The 25,414-nt window shown below is 43.3% G+C and overlaps 6 protein-coding genes and 1 long non-coding RNA gene across 10 annotated transcripts; 2 read left to right on the top strand and 5 right to left on the bottom strand.

Moving 5' to 3' along the window:
* Window positions 1-195: 195 nt before the first annotated feature.
* On the bottom strand, window positions 196-1,243 carry LOC115744597 (FAS1 domain-containing protein SELMODRAFT_448915). The gene is made up of 2 exons (XM_030679854.2): window positions 1,014-1,243; window positions 196-979 (listed from the first exon to the last, which is right to left on the bottom strand). The coding sequence occupies exon 2, from the start codon at window positions 973-975 to the stop codon at window positions 223-225; it is 753 nt and encodes a 250-aa protein (XP_030535714.1). The 5' UTR covers window positions 976-979; window positions 1,014-1,243; the 3' UTR covers window positions 196-222.
* A 550-nt stretch (window positions 1,244-1,793) lies between these two features.
* LOC115744561 (cellulose synthase-like protein D3) lies at window positions 1,794-6,892 on the bottom strand. Of its 2 annotated transcripts, none has more exons than XM_030679800.2 (4): window positions 6,447-6,892; window positions 5,138-6,030; window positions 3,895-4,702; window positions 1,794-3,772 (listed from the first exon to the last, which is right to left on the bottom strand). In XM_030679800.2, the coding sequence occupies exons 2-4, from the start codon at window positions 5,995-5,997 to the stop codon at window positions 2,024-2,026; spliced, it is 3,417 nt and encodes a 1,138-aa protein (XP_030535660.1). In that variant the 5' UTR covers window positions 5,998-6,030; window positions 6,447-6,892; the 3' UTR covers window positions 1,794-2,023. The 2 variants fall into 2 exon arrangements, with proteins under 2 accessions (XP_030535660.1, XP_030535669.1); XM_030679809.2 differs by having other exon boundaries at window positions 6,523-6,892.
* Window positions 6,893-9,376: 2,484 nt separating this feature from the next.
* Window positions 9,377-14,364, bottom strand: LOC115743492 (probable arabinosyltransferase ARAD1). 2 transcript variants are annotated; one of them, XM_030678303.2, is made up of 9 exons: window positions 13,797-14,364; window positions 13,402-13,577; window positions 12,646-12,768; window positions 12,409-12,556; window positions 11,553-11,668; window positions 11,328-11,466; window positions 10,977-11,087; window positions 10,463-10,531; window positions 9,377-9,787 (listed from the first exon to the last, which is right to left on the bottom strand). In XM_030678303.2, the coding sequence occupies exons 1-9, from the start codon at window positions 14,268-14,270 to the stop codon at window positions 9,659-9,661; spliced, it is 1,485 nt and encodes a 494-aa protein (XP_030534163.1). In that variant the 5' UTR covers window positions 14,271-14,364; the 3' UTR covers window positions 9,377-9,658. The 2 variants fall into 2 exon arrangements, with proteins under 2 accessions (XP_030534163.1, XP_030534154.1); XM_030678294.2 differs by having other exon boundaries at window positions 12,646-12,803; window positions 13,404-13,577.
* A 291-nt stretch (window positions 14,365-14,655) lies between these two features.
* On the bottom strand, window positions 14,656-16,381 carry LOC115740666 (TOM1-like protein 1). The gene is made up of 3 exons (XM_030674209.2): window positions 15,773-16,381; window positions 15,368-15,613; window positions 14,656-15,009 (listed from the first exon to the last, which is right to left on the bottom strand). Exons 1-3 carry the CDS (start codon window positions 16,289-16,291, stop codon window positions 14,656-14,658), a joined length of 1,119 nt encoding a protein of 372 aa, XP_030530069.1. The 5' UTR covers window positions 16,292-16,381.
* LOC125315826 lies at window positions 15,193-19,428 on the top strand. The gene is made up of 3 exons (XR_007199126.1): window positions 15,193-15,202; window positions 17,280-17,281; window positions 19,291-19,428. It is a non-coding gene; the product is annotated as an uncharacterized LOC125315826 (long non-coding RNA).
* On the bottom strand, window positions 17,783-20,402 carry LOC115743539 (binding partner of ACD11 1). 2 transcript variants are annotated; one of them, XM_030678370.2, is made up of 5 exons: window positions 20,300-20,402; window positions 19,334-19,437; window positions 19,030-19,105; window positions 18,363-18,446; window positions 17,783-18,273 (listed from the first exon to the last, which is right to left on the bottom strand). In XM_030678370.2, the coding sequence occupies exons 1-5, from the start codon at window positions 20,303-20,305 to the stop codon at window positions 17,803-17,805; spliced, it is 741 nt and encodes a 246-aa protein (XP_030534230.1). In that variant the 5' UTR covers window positions 20,306-20,402; the 3' UTR covers window positions 17,783-17,802. The 2 variants fall into 2 exon arrangements, with proteins under 2 accessions (XP_030534230.1, XP_048137691.1); XM_048281734.1 differs by lacking the exon at window positions 20,300-20,402 and adding an exon at window positions 20,105-20,200 and having other exon boundaries at window positions 19,334-19,440.
* Window positions 20,403-20,624: 222 nt separating this feature from the next.
* On the top strand, window positions 20,625-24,997 carry LOC115743503. The gene is made up of 12 exons (XM_030678313.2): window positions 20,625-20,905; window positions 20,990-21,067; window positions 21,152-21,209; window positions 21,315-21,395; window positions 21,499-21,570; window positions 21,654-21,901; window positions 22,014-22,085; window positions 22,610-22,726; window positions 22,813-22,894; window positions 23,424-23,470; window positions 23,945-24,026; window positions 24,333-24,997. The coding sequence occupies exons 1-12, from the start codon at window positions 20,640-20,642 to the stop codon at window positions 24,414-24,416; spliced, it is 1,287 nt and encodes a 428-aa protein (XP_030534173.2). The 5' UTR covers window positions 20,625-20,639; the 3' UTR covers window positions 24,417-24,997.
* Window positions 24,998-25,414: the final 417 nt, after the last annotated feature.

Below are 25,414 nucleotides of genomic sequence, written 5' to 3'. Positions count from 1 at the left end.
ATTAGCCCTTGGATTTCAATACTTTACTGTGATTATCGTGTTGACAAGATGTTTTGCGCAGCTTAAGATATAGGTTATCAGTGACTATATGCGAAATGTAAGGTTATTACGACAGAAACGAGATTCATTGTCGTGCGAGCGCGGCGGAGATGACATACAACGTAACAGTCAACGCCTTCCCTCGACTGAATATATTAAGGCTCACTAATTTGCATTCTCGAATTACGACGAATTCCTGAGGAACTCCATCATGGCTGAGACCATAATCCCGGTCAATACAGATTTTGCCAGTCCTTCGGCACCCAGCCGGCGTGAACAAGCCGATTTCTCTGGGGGAGTGAATGGACTTGCTGCCAGGGCTGATTTGGGGGAAGCCGAACTCAGAGGCTGCATTACATCGCTCACTGGAGGAGGAGGTGGAGGTGGCGTTGGCATTGCTGTGGGGTTAGCAGGGTTACGAGGGCAAGGAGGTGATGGAGACTCGGTGACATTCGTCACCGGCAGCAACACCCCGTCAATGCCATGGCACCTGATTGAAGACCCCGCCACGCACACATTCGGTTGAGTGATCCTAACATTGTCGAGAAAGAAGCTCCTGCGTCCTTCGTTGTTGATTCTGACCATGTTCCCTGGAACTGATGTTGGAATGAGAGAACCCGTCGGTATGTGTTCGAGGTAGTCGAAGAGCAAAGGCTTAGGTATAGAATGACGAAGCACAAAACCGGAGACCTCATCTGTGGGTAGAACGATCCTCGACAGCATCCTGTCGTCGGGCATAAAGAAGGTGAGGTTGCCCACGAGTAACATGGGAGGCGACATGTTTATGAGCATGACGAAGGAGAAGTAATTGGCTTGTTTCATCTCTTCAATTGCGGCAAGAAGGTGCGGGTTTCTCAGCGAGTTGGATCGGGCGGCGGCCAGTGAGTGCTTGGTGAGTGCCACAAGAAGTATAAACAAGGCTCTGAAGGTCGCCATTCAAATTCTCCTTGGCACCTGATGGATGGAACAGCCGATGCAAACTGGGGAGTTGTCTTCATGCTCACTTGCTCTTTATTATCGTGGGACATTGGTAAACTGGTTAGTACTTGTGAACCTCCTGCAATGAGATTAGCTAGGACACGCATCTCCGCTCCTTAACAACACAGTCTCATACCTCCCGCATGTTCAGACTTCTCCAGCTGAAATAGCAATTTTTAGGTGAGAATGAGGCTTTTCTCACTACTATTGGAAGCAATATGGGCATGTCGCCATAGCATATCCAACCATCGAATCATGTCAGCATCGTTAACGGATCGTGGGTAAGTCCCAGGCAGTCCAATAACTAACATCAGTGCATGTGCTTTAAGATGCACCAGACCATCTTCTAGCAATTTCTCATGTCAGAGTTTCCTATAGTACATACTGAGTGAGAGTAATTCCAAAATCTGACCCCCCCCCCCAAAAAAAAAAAAAAAGGTAATTCCAAATTGGATAGTGACTGTGCCTTCAATTCACCTGATTTAGTGGTAAGTTGAACTAATTTTGTGAAACAAACGGCAGCTTCAACAACTAGATTGGTGCAATTCTTACAAGTAGCATTGTAATAGACAGAGCAAACAAGAATGCAAATCATAGCCTTCTTGAATCAGCATCAGCTTCGGGTTTAAATCACAGCCCAGATGATTCTTTTTATCGAACAAGAAGTCATCGGCAGATTGTTACCGAGAAAATATCCATCCAAGTATTGCCACGATATCAAAGACAAGATGTCATTTTCCTCGTAATTACGCTATACAAGCAGCTGAAATAGGTAATAAGTCAAGCCATGTCGCTAATCATTTCATACAAACAATGAACAAGGGCCTCGTCCACTGTCCATTTTTCTATGCCGAGCCATCTAAACGCCAACTGCTCTATGGAACAAAATTCAAACGGGCATAGTAAATAGAACATACCCACGTCCTTGTCAACATGATCATCTCATTTAAAAAAGAATGGGCTAATCGTCACTAAACAGATAAAGCATGTTAAAAAGCATAACCTATCAGGGGAACTGGAAAGAGCCACCGATTTGGGTTGACCCGGCTGGGGGGTTGATTGCCACCCAAAGAAGTGATATGGTGATCGCGATGAGTCCTGACCAAACGAAAACAATGGTAGGAGTGCGCCCACGTCTTCCCATGAGCCCCTTTGCAAAAGGATACAGATGAGCCAAGACCCAAAAACTGAAGAAAACTCCACCTATCAAACGGCTCCACTGAGGAATCACGCTGTAAATTGTCCTGCTAAAACCAACCGCTATAGCAATTAAATTCGTCATCATAATAGTAATTGGTGGTATCATCAGGGATGTCCACTTGACTACGTAGAGATCAGCGAACTCATCATCAACATCATCACCACCAGACTTCGACGTAAGTGTGAAAGAAATTTCAATCCCAGCAACAACTTTCAGTAACCCCTGAATCACAGCAGCAAGGTGCGCACTGGTACCACCAATCAGCCAAAACTGCTCATTCCGCCACCACTCTTCTAGCTCAATACCAGACCACTTAATCTCAAGCACCGCAAGCATGCACAAAGTAAGGGTGATGGTCAAGAGGTAGGTCAGGAACGTAACATTCAATTCCTGGACGATGAACTGGCCCGAAAAGAGGGAAAGGGCGGGGAGGAAGCAATAGACAATCAGGAAAATGGACGTGAAGGGGTAGATACCGACGTTAAGGTATGCTATCCTCTGGAGAAGTTTCATTCTTGGGCTAGCCAAGAGGGCATTGTTGCGCGAGAAGAAAATTTCAACTGAGCCAGTGGCCCAGCGAAGGACTTGATGGAGCCTATCAGTAAGATTAATAGGAGCAGTTCCTCTGAAAGCGTCACGCTTGGTCACACAATAAACTGATTTCCATCCCCGGTTGTGCATTCTGTAACCAGTGACCACGTCTTCAGTAACCGACCCATAAATCCATCCTACACGATGCCCCCACTCTGTCTTGTCCTCATACCAACAGGAGATGACACTGATTGCTTCTGCAACGGTAGATGCATCAAGAAGATCTCTGGGGATGGTAAGGGAACCCGGGGGACGTCCATTCTTCACAGCAGGGTGATCTGCAAGGGGACGACCTTGGAATTCTGCCACTGGTATCGACTCGATCAGGAAAGTTGAGTTCCCAAACTTCTTAGGGATTAGGGAGAGGTTCATCTCTTCATCGTCAGAATCACCCATTCTTAAGGCCCTTTTCTCTTCGGAGGTACTACCCACCTTTTTGCGACGGGCAAAGCAGCAGCTACAGCAACCAGGATGATGCTCTTTTGAACGTGGGGGGTCAAACCCATAAAGAGCAACCCTCCGGAAGAGACATCCTGTTCCCACATAGACAGGGCCTTGGACCCCATCAAGGGCTCGCATATTCACGTCAAAGAAGACAGTGTTGTGATTGGCATACCTATCTGAAGGATCAATACCCTCAAATCTCTGGGGAAATTGGACATAGCAAATGCGGTCCCCCCCTCTGTCCATCATGAAGCACATCCCTTCCCTCAATGCCTGTGAGTTGTAGATGTAGTGGTCACAATCAAGGTTGAGAATGAATGGGCCATTAGACATAATAGCTGAGGCACGAACTAGTGCATTCATAGCCCCTGCCTTCTTGTTGTGATCATATCCAGGACGTTTTTCACGAGATACGTAAACAAGCAAGGGAAGGCGGATATCAACATCAGTAAGGTTTATTATCTTAGCATCATCAGCAGTGCCAAGCAGTGGTTCGTCACTTGGCGGTTTTAACATCACCTGCATCATTAATAGAAAATCATCAGCCTCCAGGGATGTAAAGACTACTTGTGCCCACAGCATTATGGGCAGACAAGGTCCACACATCCTCGAATGATCAAGTGGAAGTATAATTGGATTACCTGTATGATACCAGCATGGTCACCCCTAGAGTGCTCTGGTCCAGGATTCATCCAAGTCCCTGGCCAGTGTGTGCCATCAGCCATCCACGTCGCTTTTGGAATCTTCACAGCCTCCGCAGGTTCATCGTCTCTGTTCTTTCTCCTATTCTTCATTGCCTGGATTTCCTCCCTGGCATGATAGGCATCAGATCGGCGGCGGATTGACTCGGGCAGTCCGTTGATACGCACTTTGAACTCATCATATTCCCTCTTTACCCGCCTACGATCTTTGACAAAGTCTTCCTTGACTTTATTTTTGTAAGGATCCCTTTTCAGGTTGAAATATGATTCCGGGTTCCTAGGCTCTATATCATGCTTTCGACAAAAAGGAACCCAAATGTTTGCAAAACTTGCAGCTTCTGCCATGGCCTCGAAGGTTAGAAGTGCACCTCCATCATCAGAAACATAGCAAGCTAGCTTTTCGACTGGGTAATTGGCAGCTAGAATGGACAGGATGGTGTTTGCAGTGACAAGAGGCGGTTCTTTCTCCGGATCAGCAGTTGAGACAAAAACATCAACTCCAGGGAGGTCAGACTTCCCAGCAGGATTATTCTGGCTAGGAGTTTCAAATTTCTCTTTCAAAACATTAAGATCTGTAGCACGATTAACCGGGCAGAGCTTGGGAAGTTGGTCGAGAAGCCAAGAGAAAGCAAACCAAACCTCACAGACCACAGACATGCCCCACAGCCAAACAGCATCATTGTTTGGGTGACTAATTCTCCATGCCAGAAACAGCCCAAGAACAACCATCCGAACAACAATGAGAAGCCTGCGTGCGAATGATAGAAAAAGATTCAGAATGTTAAACCGATATGATCATTGGGAAACAACAATGAAATGATTTGTCATTTATTTCAATTTTGAGATTCTCGTTCTTATAATGTGCTCATTTCAATAATGCTCGTGGCAATGAGCTGAAATGTATTATCGCAATGAGCCAATATGTATGATTTGTGGCTCTGCCTCATGAATGTCTAGATATATGATGGCCATTGTGATTCATAGTCAATCTCAATGGGTTTCGTGAGGGCACTCATGATATTGGACGTCCATGTAAATCCATTTTGTGGTATAAACAAAACACGGTCGGATAGAGAACTTAGGAATCAGATATTAGAAAAATCTGAATTCATAGACAACCATGAGCAATCTAAATCCCAAGAAGCAGAGTTATAAAGCATAAAATTTGGAAAGGACAAAGTACCTATATGGGCTGAGAATAGCAGCAGGGATCTTGAGTTTCCTAGTCAGAGGCCGCCATGGTTTGTTCATCAACTCAGTTGGCTCCACAACATCATCGTCCTTTCCAGTAAAACCCCCATCCTTGGGCCATATGGCATTTCCATATCCATATGTGCCCCTTGTTTCGAACAACCATCTGTTATGATCAAAATCACCAGTCTGGCTCCTCATAAGAACAGATTTTGTCGATTTCATCAATGACAAGCGCCTTTCCATTTTGGACATGCCAACAGGTGGTGGAAGCGGAAGGGGACGCCCATTATCCACCGCAATCTCATCCAAATCTGTGTTCTTATAAAGCTCCTTACATCCTGGGCAAATCCCACCGCCCGTCTTCACAGCATCAATGTAGCAATCACGGCAAATCTTGAAGTCACATTCACAAGGGAGTATGTCCATGCCCCGCTCATCACTCATCACCTTGGCATCGCAACCAGGGATTGCACAAGAAGATCCTTTAGCGCCAGCCATCTGGGGATGACTAGCTTCGGATTCGATGACCTTGTCCATCAAATGAGCTCGAGTGACACTATTGAATCCGCCCGTAAAGAGAGAATTCGACACGTACTGCTCCTCGACCTTCTGTGAGATTGATGGATCCATCGGCTGATTATCAGGGGTGGGGGGGATATGCACAGTATAGTTCACAAAATCACCGCTCCCAAGTTCACTGTCGAGATCATCCCTCGAGTAGCTGACATAGCGGCCCGATGAAGTTCTTCTACCAAAGGTCACGGTAGGAGGCAGTGGAGGCTTGATTTCAGCTGACTCTGAGCTTTGAGATAATGTTGATCGGCTTCCCTTGAATGATTTCGATGCCATGATCCCTCACTGTCACAGAACTATGAATAAATCCTGCAGCGATGATGCAAACGGTTTTGTCAAACCTACTCATATACAAAAGATGCTGACGCCGATGAAAACGCTCAAATCTCATAAAAGTTGGCCCCTTTTCGGGAAAATGGACCAGATGAAAATGGTTGAAGCCCGATAGCGAGCTGAAAATCCTTGAGCAATCCTTAAGATCTTTTCTTCTCTCAACTGAAGGAGTGCTTTATGGTAAGTAAAAAAAAAAAGCCAAGAAAATAAGCGAAAGCGAAAGAGCTCAAGCCCGAAAAGGTTTCACACGATATCCCATTCAGACATTCCCTAGGAACCGAGCAAGACCACCTTAGAAAACGCGACCGAAGCATGAAAATGAAAGAACACTTGATATGAATGCCCAGTTCCGCAATTTACGACAGCTGCGCAAAAGGGTCAACTCAACTGACCTTGAAGGAGGGAAGATCGGGACCACGCCCGAAAGAGAGGACCAAGAAATTATCAGATCCAGGTGATAAACCGTACCTTGGAGAGTTATAAGCAGTGGGGAGGGCTGAGATCTGCTGGGGTCCGATCAGAAATCTTAAAAGGAGGGTTCTTTTTGTTGCTGAGAAAGAGTTCAAACAGAGAGATGTGAAGTCTAGCTGTCTTCTTCTTGCATTGCTTGGACAGAAGGAAGTGCGGTGGAGGGAGATGGACCGAGTCGTGAGAGAAACAACAAGCACTACTTGGTCACGACCCAAGCCGTAGTAGATAAATAGAAAAATGATTAACGGCAACAGAGGAGGAGGTGGTGGAGGGGGAGGAGCAGGTAATAAGGGAATGGGTTTTAATTATATTCGTGCGGAAGAAGCTTCCCAGATTGAGTCAGAGACAGAGAGAGTTGGGAGGGTTTTGAGAGAGAAGAAGATGGGTTTTGGGGTTGGGGGGGTGGGTCGCCGGCTGAGAGCCTGGGGCTCAAAAAGGAAAAAGAGGAAATGAAAAGAGAATGCCTTTTTTGAAATTTTGAAAGAGGGGGAGGCTCAGCGTCATCGCCTGATCGCCATCGCCATCTGTGGGTAAATGAAGAGTTTCTTTCTAATGTGAAAAGCTTGGTCAGGTGTTAAAGCATCATTGGCGATGCAATGAGTCGTATCCGTTGCATAAAAACTCCAGCTTTCGAACAGGATAGCGACTTTATCGAAGTCGTCGGCTTTCAACGTTGTGCCATCCTCAATGTGACCGTTGTGTTCACTCTCTCTCTCTCCCTCTTTGCCTATGTAACCGTCCAATCTATTTTTCCGTAACCTTCTTAATTTCTTACAAAATGTCTGCTCTTTTCTCCATTTTTTTTTAATTAGGCCATGATAGGCATAACAAATGGGTTGGATTGGCCCGACCATGGCACATGCCCGGCGAGCGAGGCCTAACCCGCTTGCCAAGTAGGTCGTGCTTAGGCACGACAAGCTCAACCAACATTGTGCCCTGAGCCATTTTGGCTTGGCAAGTCACAAGTTGTGCGGAGCCTAGGAGGGGCTGGGCCAATTCTCAATAGCGGCATGGCTATTGATTAGATTAGTAATTGTTAGCCGTTGATTTAATAATTAAATAACTACCGAATCAATAGCTATTATTGGGTAAAAAAAAATAATAATGTTGTACCAGTGTGGTCGAGAATGTTAAATTGTGAGAATTAGACGATTTCGATTGCAATCGAGATTTATTTGGTTTCTTTCTTTCTCAAATAAATGTAGAATATTATTCAATTTTTTTTAAAAAAAACCATGAATAAATCATGCGTGAACTTACGTGTCACGTATTTAGGATAAGTGTTGAGAGCACGAGAGAGTGGTGAATCGAGGTATGACAATCTAATATGAATGAGATTATTGACATTTTGTGTGAAGCATGAAACTTAAATTGTTGTTGGGTGAGCGTCTTTGTGTTGAATTAGTAGATCCGATCTACTTGGCAAGCGGATTATTGATAAGGGTGGAATAGATTTGGGGGAAACGCGTATTCCACGCGCAAAGGCCGAAAGCTCCAGTTGCTCAGCCAGACTGACCTTCCTTTCCTTCCCCGACCACCCTCTTTCATTTACACGACATCACTCGCTCATTATCGACATTTGTAAAATGAAAAATGGATTACAAAACATTTTTATAATGACGTGCAATGAACAACGGACGTGTTGAGTGGCACGCCTCCCACTCTCCCCTCCCTCCTTCAGTTTGGAAATGTCTACCTCGTCAAAGAAAAACAGAAGTTAACGTCCGAATTTCATGTCCATCATCGTCCTTTGTCCAAATTATCTCAATCTACATCGTAGCTGGCTTGTTCAATTTAACTTGAACCAAAGTAAGATGGAAAAAGATGTCCTACCAAACGCGAGTTGACCCGTTCCGAGAGGACCCTTTCCAAACCTCAAATTGCACATCATCTTTTCCACTAAACTCAACTAAACCGGCAAAGTCGTCTTCATTTGCCGTTTCAACAAGGGTCGAGAATTTGTCACTGGAACCACGGGTTCGATACCGTACTATTCTAGTGGTTTCATCTGCCGATAGGAACAGCTGGGATGGGCCTCGTCAAAAAAACTTTTCTATTTCGAGCAATGAACTGAAACACGTTCTCCATATGAAGATAGAATTTTTGTTTTTTGGTCGGAAAATGAAGATAGAATTGAACAGGGTTAGTTGGGCGCGGTCTCTTCAGCGCCCCCTCCCAAAACAGCAGTCAAAATAGCAAGTGGGGGAAGGCGTGAGGAAATGGTTTTTTTTTTTTTTGTTTTTGACATGGATTATGGTATAGAGGCCGGTGATTATGCCATGACATGCGCCGAACCCAGAAAGAAATCATTCCTCAAATTCTCTCTCTCTCTCTCTCTCTCTCTCTCTCTCTACGCTCTTTCCCCACTTCCCATATACTTTACATCTTCAATCAAGCAGGCCCCCCCACCCCGCCCCATGTGCAAAAGGATCCAAAGAACGTGGTGGAGAAACCTCGGATCGGATCCGATCCGATTCGACAGGCTGCAGGCCCGTGAGGGGCCCCAACAAGATGATCATGATCATCCTATTTCTACCGTACTAAACAAACGCAGAAGAACTCCATCCCACGATCTCATAACAAAGCTTAAGACCGCCCGTCCCACCGCCTGCAATTTTTCAGCCCTTTCGACTTTAATCATCTATGAATTTCCCTCCATGCTTCTTTCCTTTTTTGCTTTTCACTTCGAGCTCTCAAAACTACCACAATAACGATTAAGAAACGAACACAGGGTAGAGTATGCTAATGAGTCGCAAAAAGTCATACCAAGCTAAAGCCTGTATTCGAGCTCCAGGTATCTCTTAATGTTCCTCGATGCTCACTCCCCAATTTTCTTCTTCCTTTTTTTTCGTGCTCTATATCCAATTAACGCAGTTAGAACAGCAAAATACAAGGACCAAGCATCCCACATCGTGGGAAAAGAATCAATTTCGAGCCTATGTCGAGGATAGAACCCAGGAATAAATAACAGAATTCCAGTCTATGCTTAGCAAAGCAAGTTCTTAGAGAGAACCATGAGCCTTTACATAATACATGATGTACCACCCTGTGCAGATCACAACTCCGAATGGAGAATGCCGACCCCCATTTCCAGCCGAAGCAAATCAGTGGGATGTTATACACATACTATTGTTCACTGCAGAGACGTTGGGCTCGTAATATTCGCCCGCCTGCAGTCGCAAGTGCATATGCTTCTTGACTCTTTCACCAGCCGCTGCAATCTCCTAGTGTGCAGCTTAATGTTCACCACCTTACCAGCCATCTGTGGCATAAATAAATGCCATAAGACTATATCAACTATCAATCACCAGCTCCAGTTTTACTCGATATATTAGATATAATCAATCCATGTAACTCCTCAGCAATGTTCCAGATCAAATGACTCTTGCCATAGTCGAACAAGAGATTTTTAAACATCACTCAGATCCGCCCAACCACAATTACCTGGCAGCCACCTTATGAAGAAACAAACTCCACACTGACATGCTGCCCCACGTTTTCTATTCACGAAGCAGACAGACCATGACTGTAGAGCAAATATTGCATGGTGCATAGATTGAGTTTATTAGATCAATCTAATTAGATTTGACAAATTTGGGGGACCCACATTAGGTCTCACTAAAAAACACAAGTTCCCATACATTTGTTATTCTGTGATTAGTTTTTCCACCGCATCATCCACAAACTAAATCTAAACAAGGCAGAATTTTTTCATACAAGCAGTAGTCGCCTTTGAAGTTTAGCACAGATGAAAGATCCAGGATAATTAAAAAAACCAATTTTGAACTTGTCTATTCCTGGCTTAACATTTTCATAGTTGTCCATTCTCATGCAGGCAAACAAGAACTAACAAATGGACAGCATTACTATCTCATCATAAAGAGGCAGACAAAAGTAACTAAAGTTACATGTGGAATATCAGAGCAAGTCAACAAACCATTCTCCAGACCAAGTCTTCAGGACCCAAGGGCCGAGCTGGATTTGAATAGATGAAATGCCGAGAATACTGCCAAGATGATAAAGATTGCATCAGCACCTTCCAATTTGGGGTGGTGGGAAGCAATAAGAGACATAACAAGCTATAGCGTTAGTAATCTAATGTAAAAATTGAGTGTACTAGGTGGCGTATATAGGCCACAGGAAATCAATATCAGAAAGAAGGTGCAGAAAAAGGTAAGTGCCTTTAATCCTATCGCTAAAGTTTCTCTCATCTGGTGTAAAGTGACTCCTACATATTTCAGAATAGAAGAGCTGTACTTCCAGAATATCTAAACGAAAAGAAAACTGAAGGAAAGACTAAGAGGAATCTGCAATCGGCTCAATATCCTCGTTCGCCTGATGAACAATAAAGAGACTCTGTGAAAGAGGAACATAGTGTTAAAGTGCCCATCTCTGACTGAACCACCTAAAGAGCAACAGACAAAATCCACCATGACTCAACAGATGCAAACCTTAGCAAGATTGTTTTGCAATCTTCTGACTTGAGCACTGCTGACATTTCTGAGATATGTTAAAAGCCAGCCTGGTTGAACAGCATCGCTGGAAGAAACAAATAGAACTATCTGCACAGTAAAAATCAATATGTGTTTCAACGAAAACATAGCTCATCCAAAAAAAAAAAAAAAAAAAAGAGAGAAGGTATAGCTGAACCAAACTGAAGCCTACACAAAGAGACCCACTCTCAAATAACAATTATGCTTTTTCCACATTTTCCCATATTGCAAAATTGCATAAATAATCATCTTCAAGAGTGACAGATCAACATAACAAAGTAAGGAGACCTTAAGGATGCACGCACAGACCTTTCTGTAGTCAAGTATCCCTTCGAAGGGAAGCTCCAATTCATCACTCACTATGACTGGGATGCACCCACTGACGATAGCATCAAAAAGTCGAGCAGATGATGGAGTGTCACCAGCTGGGCTTAAGCAGAAAATAGACCTGGTCATATGACAATGATTCAGCCATGACAATCAACAACAATGTACCCATAGAAAAGAAGAAAAGTAGGGACATGTTAACTAAACCTTCGCATTCCACGCTGAGCTGCTGTTTTCCCAGCATCTCCAGCACTTCCTTCCTGAATGACGACCCCCTCTGCACCACTCAGTTCAGCTACAAGTTTAGCACGTATCTTTCCTCCCTAAAAAACACATTATGGCCTGTCACAACTAAGAAATGTAAAAATTGGATAAAGACTACAAAGTGTGAAATGGAACATCACATCGTAAAAAAGTTAAGGAGAGCTCTTTTGATTGAATCATTTGCTTTCATACGATTAGTTCTCATGAAAAGGAAAACTTAGAAAGCAAAACCATGAACACACAGGCACACTTACGAATCTTTAGCTTAATATGGTTTCCAAAGTCGTGCTTTTTACTTCATCAACCAGCTTCCCCATCCTCACTGGTCACTAGCATGTCTAACCAAAAATTCAATGCTCAAGCATGTAGCTAGGCAGCAGAAGACAAGTGAAACATGCGAATTCTACTACTAATTTGTGGTTTCCGGATGAAGATAGCACATGAGAGTCCAATGGATCCAGCTTAAAAACCGCATTTAACCAATTCAGAAGACATAAAACAGGTCATATTCTTCAATCATCCACCATTCAGACTTATTTCAGCAATGGGCCAACTAAATGGGTGATAAATCAATAAAGATATCTAAATGTTTCTGAGATAGCAGCCCTATTTAGAAATTACCAAGCCAGTGTCATTCGCACAAACCAAAGAGGTTAAATCCAACTAACTGACCCACCCATACCCAATGCTAAAGCATCGTTACTGGACCAAAGAGAAAAACATATGATTCAATGCAGTTGCTCTATCAGTTAAGCAGTTTCCCATATACGTTTATTCATCAGGGATAAGAAAATCCAACCGCATTCCTCTTTAATCGTCCACGGAAGAATAGTAGAGTGGTTCTTTTTGATTGACTGTCTGACAAGCATTTAGAATCGCATAGATCCACGTTCGGTGCATAAGGAAGTATTAGATCCTTTTCCAGTGAAACTTGTCCTGGCTTGTACCTGAATTTCAGCAAAATTACCCGTCAGCCATAAAAAGAAGCAGGCAAGTTCTTGTTTAATAAGTCATTTCGTCTCGATCTCTGTATTACCAGTTCCCAGTTGAATCCATGTCCGGCAGGAGCCAAATAGCATTCTTCATATACCTCCGAACAGACTTAAAGGACCATGGATGATGAACTGGAAGAATGTGATCCCTGCCCTCGGATCGCTTCCAAGCAGGCTGATCAGTTACCCACTTGAGGGCTTCCTGCAATTGAAGATTGCAATTACATGAGATATTTCTTCAATCAACACAATCAGAAGCAACATGAGCATGCTAGGACAAAAACGGTCCCTATTCGCTAAGCTGCTTGCTTCGTCAAAAAGAATCAGCAAAATGAAGAACTTTAACGCATCAGTAACACTAAACTTATGTGGAAAGCCATCCCAAACACCAGGAGAAAATATATTACTGATGCCAGCGCTCATACCAGAAATATTCGATGGACCCACAGCAGGTTTGTAAAGCATGGTTTATCACAGGAATCAGGATATCAGCCACAAGGTACTCCCAGTTACAGCCAAATTATCAGTTCAGGTCATTTGTGGAGAGGCAAGAACTAGCAGGCGGCAAATTGAACTTCCACCCATGTTACATACTAAGGAAGACATGATGATGCCAGCGATAAACAATATGACGATCCCAGAAGACAATTGCAGGAGAAAGGCAACATCAGCAGGGTGGTAAAATAGTTCAAAAAATAAATGAAGCAAACAAAAGATTCCCACGCAAAGAACTGAAGACCGACAACCGCAAAAAATGAACATGCAGAGACTGAATCTGTAAAGCTGCAAAGCGCACTCACACCCTATAAAGCGCCTTGCATTGTTGTTTCTCCAGCAAGAAGAAGCTAATTGTGGTGAAGAAAGGTATGTAGAATAGGTCGGCCTCCTCTTGCCTGTGGACTCTGACTACATTCTTCAAGAGCCTTTCCGATTGAGGAGCAATAAGATCCGCCCAAAGCCAGTAATCTACAGAATGCTGCGGACATAATTGCCGAATATTAGCGAGTGCCAACGACCTAGACAAGCAGAGTGGGACGAGCTTCTTAAATTAGGTCTCATCTTACCAGCAGCAAACATCAAATTAAGAAGAACGTATCAACTAGCTATAATAAATTAAATTGCGCACGTTGCACAGAAATCCGCTGGACATGGCAGTTATAGAGGGAGGTAGAAATGATAAAAGAGGGATGAAGACCTGCTCGATAAGGCGATGCACGGGGCTTCCATTGGAGGTGAGATTAGAGGTCTCCTTGTAAATGTTCCAAAACAGCAAGAGCAAATCGTAGGTGAATTTGCGGGGCATTTCGTAGACGTACACCCGAAGCGGCAAACCGAGCGGGTAGTACGGATCTCCCCGCAACCTCTCACTCTCCGACGCAAAAACCGAGTCGTCGAACTTCCTGACGTCGTCGTCGTCGTCCGCGGCCGGGCCGGCCGTATCGTCGGGATTACGAGAGAGCGTGGAGGAGGAGCGGTGAGCGAGGAAGTGCTCGAGAGAGATCAAAAACGAAGTCTCGGGCTCGGTGGAGGAAGAAGCGGGGGGCGTGGTGGAGAGATAGGAGAGAAAGAAATAGAGGAGAAAGGCGAGGAGGAAGAGAAGAGGGAAGAGGAGGACGGGGGACCTGAATCGGCGGGGAAGGAACGAAGAGGGAAGGTGCTTGCCCGCCATGGCCAGACTTTTGTTCGATCAGATCTCAACGAGGCGAAGAGCGATGCAGCGCGATGTTCATCTTCTTCTCGCAGAGAGAGAGAGAGAGAGAGAGAGAGAGCCTAGTAACTGGGAGGGAACAGTCGCTCGCTTCTAGCGAGCAAAAGCTGCATCACCACCACCGTCGCAGGGACGGATAGGGCCTTGGGTAGGCGGTGGTGGGCCTTCAAATTTGTGGGCCAGTCCAGTCCTGGCCAGGCCTCCAAAGAGCGTCGCGGTAAATCGTAATAGAAAAATGCCACGTTCCGAAAGCAAAAGCCATGTCAATTTTGGAGCTCCAACCACATCATCATCCCCACAAAAATCTTTCAAAGAAGTGGAAAATGGCACCTCTCCCTATCGCGCCTCACAAGGAAATGAAGTCGTCTTGCTTTGGTTCGCCTTTCTTACCGAATATCATCTCGTCCAGGTCCTCCGTCATGTCCTCGTGCCTCCTTTCCCTCCCACCACTTTCGTAGCTCCGAGGTTCTCCCATCACACCGTTTTCCTCCTCCGTTGCCTGACTCGGCGTATCCTCCGCAGCCGCTGTGGCCGGTTCCCGCAGCTCTTCTTCATACTTGGACAAGACTTTCTGGACTTGGTCGTTCACTGTCGAGGCTTCCAAGAGTAGAGCCTCGTCATCTCCGGCTGTCTCCGCAATTCTCTGCACTTTCTGTTGAGCTTCATGACACTGCTCCACCAGCGTGGTTATCAGCTCGTCCTAGCGACACGAGACCCAAAAAAAAAAAAGGGGGTTCTGACCATTGAAATCATCACCACGCACATATAAACTTCAACAAAAAGGGCGACCAATTGGAAAGGGACCATGAGCGCGCATCTTGGCCTGAAGTAACCGGCACCTCCCTTTCTGCGACGCTAGTCAAAGAGCGAAAGCTGCTGCAGTGCAGATGCTTGTGACGACAAAAGTGAGAATTCAATTTCGATTGGCAGGCGCCAATGATATAAGGAAGCATGCAAATGACTGAAGCGTTCTACTGTTGTGCGCTTAACCAACGAGTACTTTAGACATTTGAAAAGGCATAGTAACTCGGTTTTACACCCCAAGCTGCAAAACTGACCTGGAGAACATCTTGTTTTGGCGAGGAGGATAAAACCGTGGCGAGAAGCTCGATAATGTTTTTTGCGACCTCAAGCGCCTCCTTTGTCTGCTCAGCGTTGAGCATAGGGACGTGCATATCGAGTTGCATCCGTCGGGCAAGGGTAACCTCTGGTTCTGAATCCAAAGCTGAAGCGGGTGGAGTGAAAATAGGTGCCAAACTTTCATCATCACGACCCGGAAAGCAATTGCCCCTGGCCTTTAGGCTCTGAATTTAACAAGAAGGAACAAGGAAAAATTGCTCAGTAGGATTTAAGTTGGGATTTTTCCTCCTAGAGATGGACTACACACCGCCATTTCCTTCTATTTCGTTCTGATATAGATCACTGATGCAACTCAACCTAGAGAAACTATGAAAGACGTGTACCTTGTATGTGTCTTGATAAACAGGCAGGTATCTGAGTTCACTGCACGACTCTCGCCATGCTTCGATCAACATCAGGGCTTTGTTCCGGTTTCTAAGGATAGTCTGCGGGTCATCAATCAGCTTGACCATGTCGTCAAGAACCCTCTCGGAAGCCACCTCGCAGAATGCCATGTCGCAATTTTTGACACAAGTCTCCAGCAAGGCCAAAGCTAAGTATTGGGTCCTCGGGCTCGTCCCTTTTAAGTGTTTCTTTACGCCGCGGATCACTTCCACACAGTCGATCCTCTCGTGATTGATCACATCGCATATTCGAAGATTCAGAGCCCAATCAGGCTTGTCGAGTAACATGGAGGTAGCGTCCTCGACGAGCTTATCCCCCCAGGTGGGGCCTTGGAATAGCTCCTTCACCTTGAAGCTCGTGGAGCTCACATCGGCACTCATCTTCCAGCCTACTTCGGCCCCGCTAGTCTTCAGACAGTCGCCCAATGTGCTAACTTTCTCCATCAGATTATCACTCATGCCGGAACCAAGAGGTCCTCAAGGTTGAGCTGAAAGCACAGACATTGTGAAGGAAAAATGGATAGAAAGTTGGTCAGATGACACCATTCAAAGACCACCAACTGATGATCCGAGGGCAGGCAAATGTGAAGAGAAGCATACCAGAAAAGAGCACAAAAAGAATGAGCAAGTTACCTGTGGGCAGTGAAATGGATGAGGAATGCGGTACCGGGAGTGTAAATGAAGGCGTTCCTTCCTTGGACACCAACGCTCAATTCCATGCATTGATTTTGTCGTGATCTGATTCCTTAATTTATTGAAGTCGACTTTGAGATTTGCATGTTGGAACAAAGTTAGCGATGCATCGTTGCACGTAGCAACATGGATGCATAGTTCCATGTAACAACATCAATACATTCTGCTCCAAATTAACATTCACAAAATTTTTTGGCGAAATATTTGAATTGCTTGCTAGTTGTGAAAACTTTTATTAGAGTAATATGACGAAGTTCTACACCTATTTGTGGGAAAGAGGAAAGCATTTCAAGATTTGAGCTTTTTATAAGGTTTCTTAAAAGATAGGGAAAAAGAAGGGGATTCTAAATTTAGTAGGCAGATTTTGGGTGTCTATCCCTCTCTGTTCATGAGAGATCCCACTCTTCAGATAATTTCATTTTGGAATTATCTACTAAATATAGTTGCATTTGTGGAAAAAGAAAACGTTAAATATCATTAGTAAAATAGAAGCGTTACTTTCGTAATTGCTTAGGCTAAGACAAGAAACCAACTGGAGGCTCTGAGAATTCAGAACTGATACAAACAAAAAATGGAAAAAAGAAAAAGAAGAGCACTTCGCAAAGGTGATTTGCTCAAAAGATGATGCCAAGAATGTTGTTTGGTTGACAGGAAAGAAACAGACTGATGAACATAAGACTAGAGGGCTTCTTAAGTTACTCTGCAACCTAAACGACAGGCATGCACTCGGGCCTGATTTGCAAGCATATGGCAGAAGTGGTACCGTTCCCGGTCCTTCCTACAATGTATTTCTGCCAAACATGTTTCCTTTAGTTTTTGAAAGTGTTAAAAGTGTTGCAGAAGTCCAGCAGACAGAAGACCATACAGTTATCTTGCTGTCCAGCAGACTGACCAATCTATCGCTAGCGAAAGAATACCGGAAAATCGAATCTGGAATGATCCGCATATTCATCATCACAGACAGACACAGATGATTGATCAAGAGCTTATTCTACAAAATAGGTTCTCCATTGCAATGCAAAGAGAAGAATACAGTTGTCAGCCCAATTTATCGCAGTAGCATCCACACTCAAGTAATAAACAGGCAACCATGAGTATATACTCGAATTTCTCTAGAAGCGTCCAGAACTGCTATCAACCAGCACCAACAAAGTCTTTCAAGTACCAAACATCTATGGCCAAACATACTACCAAATCAAGTTAAGAAACCTTGAGCTGACAGGCTTGCGAAGGGTTCTATAACATCAGCAGTTTTTGGTTGAATTCAGAGGTCCCTTTCAGGTTTTCCTTCCCTGTGATTCCTCCTCAGCTGCCACCTTCTCTTGTGTCTTCTGCCCCACTTCCCCTGCTGCCTTAGTGACCCTGCCATATGCACCAGCGACCCAAGAGGCCCCACTCAGCGCATAACGGTTCTTCATGATGGCAGACCCTGCAGTGCTCGCTGTCTGCTCTGCAGTGGCTATTGCAGATTTTGTCTTCTCAGAAACCTGGAACTTCTGGTCCATTTCCTTCATTTTCTCATTCACCACAGCTGTTCCAGCACCGAATTTTCCACTCAGACCAATCTTCCGGTCCAGAGAAGCAACTGTTGCTGTAGCAGTTGCAGTGACGTGGTGTTTCTCATCAAATGATTTTGCTCTGTTAAGCACGTCTTTGCCTAAGACAAATCCCTTAGCTAGCATGCTGCTTACGACTTCCTCTGCCTTTTGGAAAGGAGATCCAGCAGCAGCTCCATTGTTCTCAGTCCCCTGACAATTATTTAAGTATCCTTCCTGTCAGGGAAAAAAATCCTCACAGAAGAAGTATCTAAATCGAGCTCTTACAAGCACAATCTTACAGTCGGCAATGTGGAAGCATCATCCGATTGTTTGTAATCCGGTGCTAGAGCTATAGTAACTGGCCGATCCACAATGGTGGCACCCTATATATGATATCAACCAAGTAAACTTCAAGAAATGAAAAGGTTACCATACAGGGAGCTTGCTAGTGGAAACTCATGCAGGTAAAGAAGTGCTTCGAAACATTGCTATTTGATTCGGACCTGTTCTAAGAAAGTCGAGGCATTTCGAATTGTCTGATGATAAAATAGCAATGGACTTTACTATGAACTATCATCCAGATAAACACTTCAAACATTTCTTTTCCTGTCGTCATAGCTTCCGCTCAAACAGTGAAATGTAGATAAACTGGCGTTTACCTTTTAGGAACATTGATAGCCTTATCTGCATCCTTACATTTGGAGTCCAAATTACCTCGATGATTAAGAACCAGACTGGATTTTATTTTTAGAACTAACATATTAATGTAATGCTCAACTAACAAACTGGTTGACATTTTTATGAGATTCAATGGAGGACAAAATTTATTCAAGATGATGAAAAGGAATACTCTAGGCATTTAAAGAGATTCTGTCCACACATTTGCAACACTCCTTAAATCAACACTTTGCAAATATGCAACAACGTATTAAACAAATTTGGATGTATTGAAAAGCTAATAGATACCGAAAGAAGAGCAGCAGTCTCTGCTCCATTAGGATTCTTGAAAGTAACATATGCAATCTGACTCCGTTCATGATCACTGAAAGAAGATTGCATCATAAATCCAAATTAGAATTGCTCAAGAATCAGGTGTGGAAAGTACATATCCAGGCCCTAGAAGGAAAGAATTCATGAAGCTCATAGTCACAGAATAAGATTGAAAAGGCCACTCCAATTGACTTGTTCTCGGCAGCATTTCTGAAGCAGGTAAATTGGCAGGCGCAGAAGTTTAAGTCAGGTATGTGATGCTAACAGATTCACAACAGACCTATGCATTTCGACACAATCAATTTCACCGGAAAAAGAGAAGAACTCCCTTATGTTCAGCTCAGATGCTGTCAATGAAAGATTGTTGACTTTCACTGTCCTTATCTGCAATCACACGGCAATCAAATAAATTGAAGATGCGATAGATCAGACAAGATAAATAGTTTGAAGAACTATAACATATTTCCAAAAGTGGCAACTTCTTCAGAAACTTGAGGAATCCCATCCGTGACAAGTACATTTCAAAGGTCAGATACCTAAAGTATTCATCAAGAGAAACCCTTGAGGAGACTCTATGAAACTAAGCTGCCGGGGACAAGGGACGCGCGAAGGTGACAAAAGGGTGTACAATGAATCATACAATCATGAGCTACAACCTAGTGCAAAAAGGAAACTGACATTTTATGAAGCTTCGATTTGATCTTAGGTAAACACTAAACAGCACCATTGTGTAATCGATTACCCCAGATAACAGGGTTCAGGGAAAGCAACTATTCGCCCATCTAGAAGGAAACATGCCACAAGTAAATTCAGCTCAGAGCACTAGCACATATATTCAGCAAAACGTTGGTAACCAGCCCAGCAATTGAAAAAATCTAGCAAAAGCAGAGGAAGTGGGATGCGACATGAACAAGATGGCCTATTAGATATTCTGCTAAACGAAGTTGATAGTGGAAGATAGTTGCCGCAACAAGATTCCGCACATGGAAACCAAAACATGTGAAACTGGAAGATACAAGGTTTACGGATGAAATCGACAACTTTTATCACGATCCATCTATCAATCTGATCAATAAGCAAATCTGATCTCCCCACCCCAAGTATGGGTACCTGTATCCGATTTTTTGGAGCTCTCCATATCCTAGGGGTAAGGTAATATACGGATCTTACAACAGTGAACACCAAGTGAAAATTGTTAAAACCGGGACGCAGATCGATAGCAGAGAAAGAATGAGCAGATGCTCACCGCCATGGCGTGCTCTGTGTTGGTTGTTCAGTTCGCAACAGAGAGAGAGAGAGAGAGACAGACAGACAGACAGACACAGTGTGTGAATTGAGAAATGGAGGATGGGGAGGGAGGAGAAAACAGACATATAGGTTGACGAGACGCGTGTCGATTGACGTAGTCAAATGGTACGAGAAAACGTGTTTCCACCACCAAGTGAATGATTTTACAGAACGTGGCGGTGGAATATGATTACGTGGGGGAGAAAAAAAGAGGGCCATTGCATTATCAGGATGAAAAGAAGGTTGTGGGATTTGGGTAATGCAAAGGACTTTGGCCCAAAGTCGAGGCCGAGGCCTCGATGATCGATCTCATCGTTTATGAACAGTTCAACTCCCACTCCAGCCTCACCTCCCTCTGCTTCGGCTTCTGCTTCTGCTTCTGCGTCAGCATCAACCTCATCCAGAGGACAATGCTTCCACTTTCACTCCTCCCCATCTCGCTTCCTCTTCAAACTCAAAAGCCTCGCGCTCTTAGTTGCAAAGCCACTCTCAACCTCGTCACCGACCCCGATTCCTTCCAGGTCGGACGCCTTCTGGGCAGCTATGGCTTCATCAACATCACCAGGTAATTCCATCCTCCTCCACTATCAGTCTTTACTTTCACTTCCCTCTTCTCTTGTCTTTACTCTGTTCGCTCCTCGGGTCGCAGCTATTCGGGCCTCCAATCGAGTTCAACTTCTGGGCAGTTCAAGACCCAGGACGTCGGTGAAGGAAGCGTCAAAATCAGGTGCCACTGCATCCCCCCCGAGTCTTCTCCTCCTCTTAATCACTGTTGACCCTCTTTCTCACTTGCGTGGCAGTCTTCTTTCAGGCTTTACGAAGGCAGAGTCGTCCAGGGTCCCCTCGCTGGCTCTTCCGTCGTCTTTAAGGTCACTGTTTGAACTAGTCCTAAGGCCCTGCTAGATGCATTCGTCAATCCTTTCATTGTAATCATCATTCCTACGAATTTGGTTGTCCTGTGTAACTAACGATAGGTGTATCCTGGACAACGAGCTGGTGGTACTGAGGCCGATATGATGGCTGCCAACGAGCTCAATTCTCATGCCTTCCTTCAGGTCATATTTTGTCACGAACACCAATACCGGGAAAAAAGCTTGTCAATTACGGGTGTTCACATTTCTATTGATCTCTGTTATACCAAATTACCCAATGATGCAGAGCAGTCCAAAGGGCATCTCTCAGAATCTATTGATGCTGATAGGTGGCTTTGAGACGACAACTGGGGAACAGGTTAGTTTAAGTATATCCAGTTCTGCTCAAATGCATAAAATGTCTTTTCGACTTACAGCAGGATAGATAGTGTCCCTTCGCAGTGGCTTGCTTTCCGGAATGATGGCATATATAGTGCTGCAGACTATGCAAAACTCTCCAGTGAAAAATTATCAAAGAGCCGATCTCTGGGAGTAGGCATGTCATGGAACTACTTTGAACGAGAGGAGATGGTCCGTCGCAAAAGATTCTTCGTCATTAAGCTTCTCCAAGGTGCTATGCGCGGTCTTGCTTTCATGCATGAGCGTGAAAGGCTACATCAGAGTCTTGGTCCTTCTTCTGTTGTTCTCAAGTGTGTTTCTGGCTGTTCATTCTTTGTTTTTCAAATGATGCCTTTTAACTATTATGCTGCAACCGCTAAGTCTTGGATTGCATTACCAGACTATTCTGTTCGATTAATGCAGTACCATAACAGAGAGGGATGCTGCTTACTTGGTTCCACGGCTTCGAGACCTAGCATTTTCTGTTGATATCAGGTATGATCAAGTCACTTGCTAGTATGTGAAGCCTCGTCATGCAAAAGGGCCGATGCTCATGTTGCTGGCTTTCATATTCTGCTAATTGAACTACTGCAAGGACAGTGAATCGTATGAACATGAAACTGGATGAAGAACACTAGATTTTTTCTGTTTGTTGTAGGTTTACCTTTCTTGTTTGTTTGATAGAATTTTTGTTTTGTCAATTTCTATGATTTTGTCATTGACACATCAATTTGTAGTTCGTCATCCGATTAGCTTTTATATTGAAGTTGAAAATTGGAACTTTGGTAGTTTAGATGAATGAAAGTGATGTACTGAAGAACTGTCACTTCGAAAGGTCCCAAGTTCCTAGGGGTTCCTAGTCATTGCAATTAAGTTTGGTAATATATTTATATATGTGACTTGATACAAGTCTTGCAATTGGTTCATAGTCAATAGAGTTAGGTTTTTTTACAATGGTTTATGATCTTAATAGAGCAGCATTTGCCTGATTAATTTTAAGCTGATCTGCTGTGGCCTAGGTACCCATACGTAGAAGAAGGTCGTGGAATTCTCTCTGAACAACTTTGGAGACGTGCAGCTGCTGCTGGTGCCATTACTGCATTTGAGAAAAGAGACTTTGCTATAGCAGATGACATGTACTTTATGGAAATTTTACATTCTCGGATTACATGCCGTCATTTAATTGTGACTTGTGAATAATCATCTTGTAATTCCTGTTCAGATATGAAGCGGGTCTTCTTTTGGCTTACCTGGCTTTTGTTCCATTTTGTGAATCAGGCATAATTGATAGCCTCTCTTTGCAAGTAAGCGCCATTTGTAACATTTGTTTGGGGGCACAACTTTCTTTTTCTTTTTTTGTACGTATGTACATGCAATGAAAAAGAAAAAAGAAAAAAGAAAAGTTTATATTTGTTTTTTGGCTCAAATCCACGTCAGAAGATTGATTGTTAGAACAAGGCCGATTTAACACATTTTTAATGTTAATTTTTTTTTTTTTTGGGTTGAATGGTTAATGTTATATGAGAGCATGCTTTTGTATGATTTAGATTTTCCAAAAGACAATAAATAAAAGGAAAGAACTTTAGATTGAACTTTTTGATTTACTGGTAAATCCTTTTTTTGGCTTCTTACATTTATGTATATATACAATGTGTTGCTTAAGGTTTTCCCTTAAGAACCAGACAACTAGATTTTTTAGGTAAAGTCAGGACAATAATATTGAAATGTTTAATAAGGTTAATTCCTGCAACACTATATTTGGGATTGTTTCTTTTACATCTTGCAGTGCACGGCAAATATCTTCTAAGGTTATTTTAAACCTTTATTTTGCAGAGGCTACTGGAGAACACTTTCCAACTTGATATTGAAGCCACAAGAGAGTATGCTTCATACTCCTAGATCTCTGGTTGTTTTGGATGTATATTTATATGCTCTAGAAAGAAGTGCTGCAGCCTGAATGCGCGATGTGTCCAGTTTGTGCATTTTAAATATGGATTGGTTTATTTCTTTTTGGTGTCAAATACTCCATGCTTTGTCTCAATGCAATACATACAGATGCTGAGAGGTTTTGGAGCTTTGATATGTGAAATGATGCTTGTGCACTTTTTCTTGGTTTTTTAAGATAAGTACGTTCTTTATCTTGTATGGACAGAAGCGATGACAAAATTGACCATATACTTTAATGATTTCTCCATTCTGTATGACAGGATTTTGGGCCTTTGTTGGGGGAACTGGCTGTAGTAACTTTAATAGAGATGCTTATTTTTGTTACTAGAATTAGCTGTTGTCCTGTATTCATGAAGATGTATCTCCCTGGTCTTATTCGTTGTAATTTCCTTCATCTTCTTTGGCAGGTATTGTTTGGCAGATGACCGCTTATTAGAAGCCGTGAAGTTTCTCGATCTAGGTGATGGAGCTGGTTGGGAGTTGCTTCAGGTTTGAATACTGTTTTCACGAGGATATAAGATTAGAGAGTGATTTGGTGTTTCTCTCAAATTCACATTGGAGCCGGATGGTCTTTTGGGTGTCTTCCATCCTGAACTGAAGTACCATTTTTTCTTTTTCGTTTCTTTTTAATGTTACTTTCCCCTCTTTCCTCCATTTTGTAGTAATCTAAGGTACATGATGCACCGGGTGCAAGTGAGAAAAAGAAAACTGACTCTACACGATTACAGCTCAAGGATCTTGCTTCCTTGGTTATCGCATTGATAAGATCAATAGTTCTCATCCTCCTTCCTGCAGGCTATGCTCAATCCCGACTACCGAAAACGACCAATAGCAGAAGCTGTAGTGAAGCACCGATTTATGACTGGTGGTGTTCTATGAACGCGGAATCAGTGTATCATGACTGGTGCTGCTCCATGATTGCGTGCAAATTGGGGAACCCTATGTTATTACAAAACTATCCCGCCTAGGTGCACTTCCATCCTTTGGCCCGGCATGGTGGAGTTCCGGTCTCAATTGCAGAGTCTGTCTGCTGACCCGACAGATGGTGCTGTAGCAAAAGGATGATTGAGCCAGAAAGGAAGTCGAAATAGCAGATCTCGGAAGTCTGAAGAGCAAAATCTAGTTTATGAAGGGGAGGAATGGAAGTCTAATAATATACTTTATCTCACAAGGATATGGAACACTCCGAAGGATTATTCCGCAAAAAATGAGGAAAGAAATGGCAGCATTATGAAGATGAGATGGCGATCCGGCATCGTTTGTGATTTTTGAAAACTTTTGAGAGATCAGAATTCTCCCAATGACTCTTTTATGGAGTAGTATGCAACTCTCTTGTTTTTTTTTTTCCTCGTCCTCTATGAAGCCATGCTAAGTTGAACCAAAGAGGAGATAAAGCGAGGTGTTTGGTATTGTTGGATTCTCTCTCAACTGCTTGCAAACTTTTTTCTGAATTTTTTGTGTTCTGAGTTTATGTATTGAGGAAAGGATGTCTAGTTATAATATGCACGGAAGAAGATGAGATGGAAAGATTTCTAGAACGAGAAGAGAAACTTCCTGTCTAAATAATAATGTCGGAAGGACAAGCAAACATGAGTGTCGTCGATAGAATTCTAGACTTTGATAGAACTAATTCGTTGAGATTAAAGTTGCTTTGTAATAAAAACAGGTGCTTTACAGATCGGATCCCCCTCTTTCTCTCTCTTCTGTTATTGAAACTACAATTTTGAAATACAATATATTAAAGGGTTCATATTACGAAAAATTTAAATTGGTACATTTATGATAAATTTATTCAAATTATTTTTTTGACCATAAAAAATCTTCAATTAATACATTTATGATAAATTTATTTCAAACTGGTACGTTTTTTTACAAAT

This window comes from Rhodamnia argentea, chromosome 7 (genome assembly GCF_020921035.1).
Source record: "Rhodamnia argentea isolate NSW1041297 chromosome 7, ASM2092103v1, whole genome shotgun sequence".
Classification (NCBI taxonomy): Eukaryota; Viridiplantae; Streptophyta; class Magnoliopsida; order Myrtales; family Myrtaceae; genus Rhodamnia; species Rhodamnia argentea.
The sequence above is the reverse complement of the archived record's forward strand: the minus strand, read 5'-3'. Positions and strand labels throughout refer to the sequence as shown.